This window comes from Numida meleagris, chromosome 14 (assembly GCF_002078875.1).
Source record: "Numida meleagris isolate 19003 breed g44 Domestic line chromosome 14, NumMel1.0, whole genome shotgun sequence".
In the NCBI taxonomy this organism is placed as follows: Eukaryota; Metazoa; Chordata; class Aves; order Galliformes; family Numididae; genus Numida; species Numida meleagris.
In genome coordinates this window covers 8,381,503-8,393,421 of record NC_034422.1, presented here as the reverse complement: position 1 = coordinate 8,393,421, position 11,919 = coordinate 8,381,503, and the positions used below count along the sequence as shown (strand labels likewise).

Sequence of the window (11,919 nt, the reverse complement as noted above, 5' to 3'; positions counted from 1 at the left end):
TTTCGTCATCTACAAGAATTTCATCTTAATTCCTGTCCAGAACAGCCTAGAAAAACAGTTTAAAATGAGAGAGTCAAAGAGAAAATTTGAATCAAATTACATACAACAGCAAAGGGGAAAATCATTCCAGTGAAAGTGAGGCCTAGCCAAATGATGATTCCACCAATTACAAACGCGGAGGACCGTGCTGACAGGGTGAAGATTTCATTCATGACAGATGAAACAGCTCCAGCTGGGGGGAAAAAAAAAAACATAAAAAGCAATAAGAAACAATGCTGTGTGTTTTGTGGAAATTGGGTTAACTCTCCTCAAAGTGAATAAATTGTTGTCCCTCATCAAACAGTGAAGTCACACCGGAAAGTCAGAGTACTGTGAGATCACCTAAATCTGGGCAGCACAACCACCTCTATCAGAATTCACCTACCAACTTCTCTTACAGTCCATAGAGAGAGATGGACACGCCTGAAATGCAGTTTCTCTCCACCTAGGATGTATGAAATATGGAGATGAATGGCTCCAATGGCCTATTTCTCTCCATTGCCTCTAGGTGCCCACTGGGTTCTTCTACCATGGCCAGTCTATTAGGTTTTGAAGACATTCATAATCCTCATGTATCGCCCTTAGAATAATAAAGGCTGGCACTTGATTTTGGAGACTGCATAACTAAAAGTGGTCATTAGTCATGTAAACTGCAGAGTAAAGATTACTTTCAAGTGAGTGTAATCATAATAGAGAGCTTGTAAATTTGGTTCTGGTATTAGCGATGTCAGTGATTCAGAAAAAAAAAAAAAAAGTGGGGGATGATAAGGGACAGAGCAATGCTAAGAGACAGACTCTGTATGCTACCAGATATCATTCTTCCATGGAGCTGAATTTTACAGGTAAATTGAGAAAACTGTTACTTTAGAAGCGGGTACTTCTGCTTTTGGACAAAACCAGAAATGGGCTAGAGGAGCCTGTATGCATGGAACAGCATTCAGACCCTCCAAAAAAACATCTTAGTGATTTTTAACAAGTAATTTTTGCCTTGAACCTGTAATCCAGTGAGAGGCAATAGAATCCTGATACATCAGTGTCTGAATTGCATGAAGTCGTTCGTTAAAAAAGTTGTTCCTCAGGTCATTAGTTCATCTTAAATGAGGGGTCATCCATTTCAGTTTGAACTAAGCTGCTGCTTTACAAAGATATATTCACACAGTTTAGTTCTATTTTAAAGCACCCATGGCCTGTGTGTACCCTTGTGGTCTAAGATTTTCTGCTGCTGCTTATATTGTTATACTCACCTGGTCCTATTCCATAGGCAATGATGAATAAAAAGATAAGAATAACATTGCAGTAACGCATCCAGAGGTACCGATCCTAGACAAAGGCAGAAGGAGGCATGAGAATGACAATTTTTGAGCTGTAGCACAGCTGATCCAAACATATAGGAGAAGAGATGTTGATGAAAAAGCCCACGATGCTGATTCTCACTAGAACTACTTATATTTCTGTACTGAATACAGGAGGCGGCCAAAAGCAGCCTGCAGTGTCATACCTACAGAAGTGAGTTGGACTGTACCCAGCTCTGAAAAACAAGAAATGAATTCTAAGCTAGTTATACCACGGGGAAAAGTGTAACCGATTCAACCTAATTATCTTATTCAATTAGACAACTTCAGAGAAACGTTTAAAACTTGTGAATGAGAAGATGTCTGTGAAACAGAAAGGCGTTAATCGTTTGTGGGCTGAGACAAAGACTGAAATGCAGTGCTAAATGCTGGCAATACTGAAGCCGTGCCACTGGGTTCCACACTCCTTTCCACCACCCAGCTTGGGGGTAGCCAGAGAGCTGCACTGTGTGTGTGCAGCTGGACCATGTGCATCAAGGCTGGAAACTGGTGGCAGTGGAAAGTACACACTGCTTCTGCTGCAGGGTGCAGGGGATAGCAACTGGGAAAGGCAACAAAAGGGATGCTGTCTAGGGATTTAAGGGGCAGCAAAATGACACAGGAGAGTCTTGGAGAGGTCAGGCAGAGAGCTGGAGGAAAGCTATGCCTGACCAGTGGTTTTACAACACGTTTTTCACTGGCTGTTAGAAAAATTGATTAAAAAGGATGAAATACAAGACATGAGAGAGATACAGGCCTTGCAAGAGGGGCTATAAGTTTGTGTTCAGAAGATATTCTGACCTGCTCTTTTGGACGTCAGAACTAAGGCTGACTATGTGCTGTCCTGCACAAAGATTTCTGATGCAGGTCCACCCCTAGAGAGACATTTGCTTACACTCAGTAGAAGGCTCGTTTCAAGCAACACCAGTACCAGTGCCATCAACAAATAACCACCCCACAGGAGTATCCGGCGTCCAAAACGATCGATAATGGAGCTCTGAGAAGCAAATAAAACCATATATCACTGGGAGCACAGCCAGGTCTAGCCGTGAGCCTTCTAACAGTTTAGACCTTCTTCTTCAGTTCTCTCTACTTATGAAAACACAGATCACGTTAGTAGCAAGTTAGTTATTTTATGGAATTCCTTCTGGTCTCTCTAATGCTATGAATTACTGTTGCTGCCCAAACATTGCAGCAATTTTTTCATAAACACTGTAATCAATGGAAGCATGTTATGATTCCATTCAAATAAATAATTAGATATATCAATGTGTGGAAATAAGCATGCATATTTATCTTTGCATGGCATTTTATTTATATTTGTATGAAAAAGAGAAGGATTTTTATAAGAAATTATGAAGACTGAAGATGGGAAGGAAGATGTAAAAGATGGGAAGAAATTTGGCAGAGACAGTAACAACCACTTTACAGTTTTATGTGATGCCGCAGGAAAATTCTTAAGCTCACCAAGTGAAGATCCATTTACTTTAAGGAAAAGTAGGCTTAAATCACACGAGGAAGAATAGACCCAAATCAGTCTTAAAGTCCCAGCACAGTCTGACTTACACAGAAGATGATGGAGATGAGCTCACAGACTGCAACTCCTAGAGCTACATATGGAATTATGCTTTCATGGAGGTTGGCTGTCTGAAAAATTTCCGATGTGTAGAAAGTGATCTGGAGAATAAGAAGCATTTTAAAAATGAAGCATAGTCAATGGATGTGGTATGTTCTTATCCTGCATCACTTAGACCTAGATTTGTCATCACTGCAATAGCAAAAGTATATTACTGGGGCTTATTGGAGGCGATGTAATAGTTTATTCTGTAACCTTTTTACAATTATTCTGAGCACCTTTCCCCTATAACTTCTCTGCCCACATTGCCAGGCAGTGCAATGAACAGAGGGTGCAGCAATGTCACAGTCTTAAGTAACGCTTATGGAGAGAGACTCACAGGCAAGTGATAGAAATGACACCTAGGGGAGTGACTATTAGCTTGGGCTGTACTGGGCTCGGCCACCCTATATGCAGAAACAACTGACAGGAAATATCTTACTGGATAAATCTGCATTATGAAATGGAATGAAAGCTGAATGGCAATAGCTCACCTGCTACTGCAAAAGTCAAAGAAAGTGGAGATGGATGTCTAAAGAAGTGAATCAATGGACTGGAGAAATCCTTAGTGTATTTATAACTGTTTCTCCTACAGAATGTTTGGAGATACAACCAGGAGAACGAAAGCAACAACACTCTCAAAGGAATATCTGCTGAACTGGATCTTTTGTATTCCCAGCCTGGAAGTTCCCTTAAAGGCATGAAGAATGCTGGCGGTGATACCACAGAGCTTCATAGACAGAGGCAGGCTGTGTGTGTTACATAGATCCAGAGGAAAGTGACAAGTTGTAACCGCAGTGATTTGATCAGAGGTAGGCTATACTCAACTGCACTCAGGCCACAGAGCTGTAGACTCAGTAGAAGCAGGAGCAAGGTATACAGCTGTGGATGCACAGATGGTTCTTTCAGCACCTCCAGGACATTCATTATTTTGGTGCCTTTTGTTACAGCCTTTTCTTTCATCATGTCATCAAATTCTGTGTGATAATTCTCTTCTCCCCAGAGTTGCTTCATGGCTACAGAAGGGACAGAATGAAGCATATTCTCCCATCATCTGATGCACTCATCATTTACAGTTGAGTCCATGCCTTGATTCATCAGTCACTGAGAAAAGAACTAGAACGTTACTGGAACCTGCTGAGACTCTCCCGAAAAATGGCTTTTGGCTTTTGTAGCCAAAAGGATAGATCTTAAATAATTCTGCTGAATCCTCTTTTTCTGGAGCAATATAATTCTATGCTATGATCTTTACAAGATCTTTCATAATATCTTATGAGAAAATCTGTAGTTATCCAGAAGAAAAACTAATTACCTCTATTCAGTTCAATTTCCCAAAAGTTACAGTCTAACAAATTAGGGATCTAAAATTTTACCTTACCTTTCAAGCAACCATCCTTGTCTCCTTTTTGCAGAAAGAGATAGGGAGGAGACTCGGGAAAGAAGGGCAAAAAGAGCAGTTGAATCAGTGCCACCAACCCAGAAAAGGACAATAGCACATTCCACATGTCTTCAGTTCCTAAAAGATCTCTGTGAAGGCATACAAGAGTGAATTTATAGTCCTGTGCAACTACTTTTTATAACTAGATTGGTATTTTCTGGATTCTAGACTAGCAAACTACATATACATACAGCTGTAAAAAATAAATTGAAATAAAAGATGTTTAGACTAAGGAAAGGCAAATAGACTGATACCTTAGTTCTACTGCAAGACTGAGGTTTTTCTCATAATTTGAGTTTTTTTTCTAAACATCAGAGGAGTTTGAATATTCCCACAGCAGATCTCTGAACAAATACAGTAATTCTGCTTGAGGTTATCAAGAAATTAGCAGAGCTCCCAGGTCTCAAGGACTTATTAAGCTTGTGTATATATATATATGTATATATATAAAATTTGTTCTTATTAACGTCAGCAGAGACACTACATCTCCAAGGATGGATTTAATCCTTTCTCAAGAGAAATGTCTTTCTCTCAGTGACTGACAATGGAACCTCAGTGACGGGCATGGGGCAGATGTTTCCCTTTTGACAGCAATAGTTAAGCAAAGTAAAGCCCCACCTTCAGTGTGTGTCTGTTTCTGGGACTGGACTTTCCTGCCACACAGAAGACAAATAGAAAATAGGACCAGAAGGAGCAGCACAAGTACCGTAATCCAAGAACTCTTGCTACAGCTTTTCCTAGTGCAAGAAACACGGAGGAGGTCACATTTACAAATCCACGCAACTTCTTAGGTGAGATCTCTCCTGCATACTGAACATGGGCATTCATATGTACTCCTAAAAAGAAGACAAAGGAGAACTGAAGCTATAGAAGACAAGGGAGAGTCCCTTTTCATTTCACCCGCTCCTGAACTATTTACTGTATGTCCACTGCAATGAATATTATGAAAATGTATGTACATCCTACTTAGCTAACCCATCAGATATCTCTCTCAGTAAGAGCTCTTGAAGACAAAGGACAGCTCATCATTACAATGTCCCTGCCCAGGGAACATGCTGCACTTTGCAATAGGCTTGAGCAGGCAGCTGCCTCGATGTGAGATGTGATCTTCTTACCTTTTCCCAATCTGTTCCTTGTTCCACTGGGGTTACTGTGTATGCCTGGGTACTCCCAGCAGGAAGATCTCTGTATCCACCCCTAAGAATTCACATTAACATGGAGTAGTGGGGAGTCCTACCAGCACAGATGCCCTCGAGGAAGCGCCCAATCAGGATCATCTCAAAGGATTTGGCTCTCCTACTGAAGCCAGTGTTCAGCGTGGCTATTATTAGGACCACATCATTGATCAGCAGACATTTCTTCCTACAACAGTAAACAAACTGTTGGTATGATCCATATTTTCTTTTTCATCATTAACTAATTTTTGCCTGTTCTCATCTGGATTTATAGACTAAGCCGTGATCATTTTAAAATCCTTTGCTTATTGGGCAATGATATCTGATTATGAAAAGGCATGATGTTCTTCCAAGAGAGTGGAAAGGGAAAAGTCAGACTTCTCTTTTCAATGCTAGTACCATGTGAACACACTATGAGACCGAAAGAAATTCCTGCAAGGCAGAGACTGATAAGGAATGATCTTCTTCACTTCTTTCCTTTGGGTCAGACTCCCATCCCAAACACTGCAGTTGTCGCCTGAACAAGGCAAATCCAGCTTTATGGAGAACTAGATTCACTGTCCACCTTGACCTAGAGAATTTTGGCTTTGTCCTTTGTGGTCACACTTGAAAGGATGGTTCTGAATGTGGTCTGACAGACTTCTGCTTGTCTTTGATGAAACTCTGACTGTTCTGACAGATGAATGAATCTGCTTATTTTTGTGAGAGCTGGAATCAATCGAAGTGCTGTTAGGTTCCCTAGGGCATTATTGCTCGGTAAAGAAATTTCAGAGACTGATTCTTCACTAACATTTCAGCAAATATACAGGAATTGTATGGCACAAAGAACAGTGAAAATGGAATCAGAAACAGTTGCGTGTTCTCATCTCTCTAGTGTACCTACGTGTAGTTATACATGCTGAGTAGAGCTAACACTGCACCAAGAGGGGGCAGTGAGAATTCTGATCATCACTGGGTTAGTTGAGTGAGGTTTAATTGCTTCCCTTGTGGCAGCATTAGTGAATTGTTGGGAAATATACTTACTTTCCATATTTTGCAGTCAGGTACCCACTACACAGACACCCTATCATTCCCCCTATGCAGTATGTAGACACAATGAAGGACCAGAATAATGTGAGAGTCTCCTGATGCAGTGCTGAACCGTATCGCTCCAGCCAGGTTTCATTGATAAACTTCTGAACGTACTGGGACAGAAAAAAAAAAGTTTTTATTCCTCTGAGACACTAATCACAATGGTTCTTCATTATGTTTACAACTTAAAAAAAAATAAAATTAAAAGCAAGGATATAGGGCTCTTGTTTGCAAATTCGTATTGATATTAGCCACAAATCTGCTAAAAGATAGTTTATTGCTTGTTCACATGTCAGCTGTAAGCAGCTGCTGGGTCATTAGCACTGTGAGCAATGGAGCCTGCTAAGGAGGGGATGGTGTTATTCTAAGTACTGATGCTGAAAATAGCTGCTACTTTTTTTTCCATAGTCCCTCCATTCAACTACAGATCACAGCAGGTATACTCCATGTTTTCCAGTTTTCTCAGCCTTTCTAACACTCAATGGGAAGCTGTCTTTGCAGTACAGCTTCTAACATTCACACTTAGTCTGTTTGTGCTTTGATACTGGACAGTAAGGGATAGGAAGGGGCTGGGAATAAACTCACATAGTAACATGTAAGAAGATTTCTAAAGCATCTTCAAAATACAAACACAAAAAAAACCAAACAAACAACAGTTACTGAAACCAAAACCAAAACCAAACCAAACCAAAAAATAGTTACAGATTTGAATTTTTGGAAGGTTTGCTTACCGGAGAAGTATAATTGATCACAGACAGTTGAAAGCCACCTAGGTGGGTTCCACCAATTCCTAGCACCAAAATCATTAGCAATAGCTTCCGGTACTGAACCTGCCAAAGATGATGAAACACATCCAAAGTTCCTGACCTCAGCATAGCTTTCAGAACCATGAGTTAATTCACGAAATCCTACATCTTTCCATTTCTATGATGAAGAAGCCTTAATAATAATAACAATCACCATCACCACAAAACAAAAACAAAACCAACCAAAGAAAAACAAAAGCAGAAAAAAAATCCTTTCCTGGATATTAACAGCCTGGAAAGATGCAGTCTGTAATTCCTTTCATTTTGCCAGCCACAGAATTTTAATCATAAAAATAATAAAAGTCAAAAATTGTAAAAATCCATGAAAGCCTCGATCAGGCAGTTTGTGTTTGCTTTAGTACCGGTAAGAAGCTACAACTTTCTTGAATTCCTTTTTTCCATTAATTCTCAGATACTTTGTTCACCTGTTTCCAGGGACTGATCTCTTAAAACTCTTACTTAACAAAAAAAATTTACTTCTATTATCCCCATAGGAATCTGCATTTTCAGAGCTCCTGCTTGAATGACTCCTATGCTGCCCATGATGTACACTGAATTTTAGAGCACTCTTAAAGAGCATGAATGTTTTCAGACATTTAATCAGGTCACACTCTAAACAGATGAATATCTTCAAATGTCTTTGAGAGTGCATGGCAGTAAAGTAGAAGGTTTTTTCCTTTCCTTCTTTTCCATATTACTGTTTTCTCTGTTTTCCTCTTTTCTGGTTTCCCAAGTCCTCTCTTAAACCTCTCTTTTGTATTTGCAATATATTTTCTGCACATGCTGTGGAGTCAGTATTATTGCTGAGTCAGTGTTGTCCCCAGCACGTGCTCTCTTCATTTTTGTTACAGCAAAGACTGCTTGATTCCCCTTGCTGTAATCTTCAGAGATTCTGCTGTTGTCAGTGACTAGGGCTAGAAGACAAAACGTTGGATACTCACCAGCTCTGAGAGGAAACCAGCCATTTCCCCTTGAATACCTGCCTGCTCTGAGAGCCCTTGTCAAGTCTGTTGCATGAGTGATATGTTTCCAATGCTTAGATTATAACAAGTTGGGATCATAGCACAGAAGTTAAATTCTAACTATGTGGCTTCTAGTGAATTATGTTCTCCTCCATCACTGGCCAGGGTCTCTTCTTGCTGGTTTAATAATTCCAAGACTCAGATATGCCACGCTGATTACAACATTAGTAAATGTTTATCTTTGTATTGGGAGTGCTCCCCTTTACTTGCACTGCTAAAACAAATGTGGGTTTCTGCTTGGTGGGGATCAAGTGTTGCTGTCTTTCCTTCAGGGCAGCAGGTTCTCCAGGCAGGGTGTTTCCTCCTCCCCACTCTACTACTAAGTTAAGCCACTTAGTATGGTAGCTGGGTTGTGATGCCTGGTTTCCTCCATGCTGTAAGGTTTTCAATCAGTGGAAGTGATTTGAACAACTTCCCAGTTGCAGGACATGAAGTATTTGAATATTGGCATGGAGAAGGAGCCTTGGTCCTTTCTGGCACCCAGATGGTCATGCTGTTTCCAGACTACACAGAATCCTCTCTATTTCCAGTTTGTAACAGTGGAGGTGGAGATGGCCTGGTGTGTGCCAAAGCAGGGAACTCATTCTGTTCCAGTCTGGGAGTTGATTTTAAGAAGTACTCTTCACCTTGAAAAGATTATTCTGAACGGAAGACTTTCTTCTTTCAGGCTTCTACATACATTTTGTACTACACTAAATACAACTCCACTCTACGAACATTTAGCAGTGCATTGGTAGTGCCTGGAGGGGAGGTGGGAAGGAGAGGCTGTGGCTCTGAAAGCGACAGGAGCTTTGCTCAGGGGCATGGTGGAAGTGACAGTGACTGGCAGCTTGGCAGCACCAAGCTTGCTGAGTTACACTGACATCCTAATCACGCTGTGTCTCCACACCTTCTACCTGGGAGTCTTGTAGCACATCAGTACACTGAAAGAATATAAGCTGAGTTCTTCTTTCCACACATTCTGTTTGCATCCTTCCTGAAATCTTCATGACTTCCACATCAGCTGTAGTTATGCATTTTGTTCCTTCACGTCTTAGCACAGACTCCTCAAATGTTCTCACTTGTAAAACCCCAGCATCCACCCTTCTCTTCCATTATTACTGCAGAAATCTCTGTCTTTATTGTGATTTTCTCTTGCTTCTTACAAATTCCTACTCTCAAACTCCAGTCACATTCTCACTGCCCTCCTTCAGCCAAAGATTTTTGCTGCCACAGAGAAGTGCAGCCAGATGGCACCGCTGCCCCCGGTTTTCCATCCTCCTGCTGGAGGGGATGCAGATCTACCTCCTAGCATCACACCAGGACTGTATCCAGCAGAGTATCTCACGTCTGGCAGTCACAAACAGCATTTATAGGCAGAAGAACAAGATCTGGGGACGTGTGCAGTGAGTCTTTCCCCATGCATCTCCCAGGCTTCAGCGACTAACAGCTGTGAGACTTCGTGGTCAGGATGGTGACTTCACGTTTCTTCCTTCCATGTAGCCATAGAGTTCCTTTCTGAGCTCCTGTCCTCAAGTCTGGTGGCAGAAAGGTTTAATTAGATACTCAAACAGTGCAGTGTATCTTGCTTCCTGCCAGGGCACACTAAAAGCTGGTTTGGAAATCATTACTCCTTTCTTTTGCTGTTTTTCACACTGTACTTTTCTTGTAACTTCTTCTGTTTCCTTTGTCAAATTTGGATGTTGTATCTCATGAAATCTTCCAGACCTTTTCATGCTGTACTGTCCCTTGCGGGTCCCTTTCCCTCTCAAAGGGATTCTACCAGACTAACAGCAAAACATTCTGTGATAGAGTCAGATGCCAGAGTTCAGGCACTGAAGAGTGGGGTTATGGGCAGGGAACAGATGAACCTGAATAAACCTGAGGGGAAATGAGCTGATGGTGGGATGCTTGACTGCCAGTAGGAGGGGCACACATGGCTAGAACTTTCAGGAGGGGGTTTAAAACACCCTGCCTGTGGCCAGCTGATAGTATCTGGTTGAACTAACTGTCCCCAGCAGAGCCTTGTTCTTCTTCCTCTCATTGTCTGTATTTCTCCCAGAATACTCATGCAGCTGTCATTTCTATCTGTCCCCTCACTTTTGTTCAGTGCTTTAATATGGAAAACCAAGACTTAAATGTCTAGTATAGTTCCTGTTCATTTTCCAACAGAAGAGGAAGGGATGAGTCTTTTCACCTAAGATTAGTGCTTGTTCCAGACTGGACACATTTCTGTGATCCTAGAAATCAAACGGATCCACTGCAGATCCACAAGTACTCATTTAACCTTTATTCACAATACATGCTTGTTTAAGGCAGTGTTAATGATTAACCGTGCTTCCCCTCTTGCAGACAGTACTTACTAGTAGGGGGGAAGAAGGGAAAAAGTCAGGCATGGTGAGCAAGATCACACTGTAGAAAGATATCTATGAGGAAATGAGTTTTTAGTTTGTTTTAGGACACAAAAACATTCCTCGCTGCAAACCAGTAAGGCTGAGAAAGACAAGATCAAGACATTACCTAATACTTTCTCTTCAAGGTCACAGGCAGCAGCTCCTCCAGAGCTCCTGCTCCACCATGGGCATCTCCTGGGCTGTAGGGAACTTCTGCTCAGCATCTCGAGCACCTCCTGCCACCCTCCTGCACTGACCTTCATGGCTGCAGGTCAGTTTCTGTCGTATTTTCTCGCTCCTCTCTCCCAGCTGCTGTTGTGCAGCATTTTTACCCTTCTTAAATCTGCTGTCACAGAGGCATCATCAGCATTGCTCAGTGGCACAGCTCTGCCCAGTGGTGGCTCCTTTTTGGAGCCAGCTAGCACTGGCTCTTTTCTAACTTGGAGCAGCTTCTGGACTCTGCTCACAGAGGCCACTCCTGCAGCCCCTACTCCTCCTCCCCCCCTCGCTACCAAAAGCTTGCCATGTAAGCCTAATACAACTGCGAAGGCCACTGCTTTTGGTATTAGCTCCTGGCACTGCTACAAATGTTGCTAGAGGGTGGCGTGATGATCAAGCAGCAGATCAGGGCTGCAAAAGAAACTGCCACTCAACATTTAGATCCTTTTGCAAATTTTATTGCATTGTACAGCATCTGCAACAGCCAGTGGTGGAGGTCTCATTTCCAGAACAAAACCTCACCCTGACAACACAGTCCCAGAGATGGGCACTCCTCTGGCCCTGACTCTTTTATCAGTGAAAGCCAAATGCAGATGTGATCAGTGGGATGTATTTGCCAAGTTGCTGCATTTTTATTTCCTTGTCAGTAAACTGCAAAGCGCAACAAGCAAAAGCGTTTCACGTTGTGTAGCAATGAATAGAAAAAGTGAGGCCCTTTTCCCATATTTTGTAATGAGAATGTGGAGTATTTAGAGACCTAGAGAGATAAGCAAACACTCAGACACAGGTTGGGTTCTCTATCAGAGGCACCACTCTTTGTTTCAATACCAG

The 11,919-nt window shown here is 41.8% G+C and overlaps 1 protein-coding gene across 1 annotated transcript in view; it reads right to left on the bottom strand.

Annotated features, from left to right (window-relative positions):
* The window catches only part of LOC110406377 (solute carrier family 2, facilitated glucose transporter member 11-like), a 19,008-nt gene extending 7,089 nt beyond the window's left edge, over nucleotides 1-11,919 (bottom strand). Inside the window, exons 1-10 of the mRNA XM_021412805.1 lie at nucleotides 7,401-11,919; nucleotides 6,622-6,782; nucleotides 5,661-5,785; nucleotides 5,130-5,259; nucleotides 4,364-4,512; nucleotides 3,814-4,001; nucleotides 2,937-3,047; nucleotides 2,266-2,367; nucleotides 1,284-1,359; nucleotides 105-232 (exon numbers count right to left, since the gene is read on the bottom strand). Of these exons, the coding sequence (XP_021268480.1) occupies nucleotides 105-232; nucleotides 1,284-1,359; nucleotides 2,266-2,367; nucleotides 2,937-3,047; nucleotides 3,814-4,001; nucleotides 4,364-4,512; nucleotides 5,130-5,259; nucleotides 5,661-5,785; nucleotides 6,622-6,782; nucleotides 7,401-7,559 (1,329 nt within the window). The 5' untranslated portion in view covers nucleotides 7,560-11,919. The remainder of the gene's footprint in view (nucleotides 1-104; nucleotides 233-1,283; nucleotides 1,360-2,265; nucleotides 2,368-2,936; nucleotides 3,048-3,813; nucleotides 4,002-4,363; nucleotides 4,513-5,129; nucleotides 5,260-5,660; nucleotides 5,786-6,621; nucleotides 6,783-7,400) is intronic.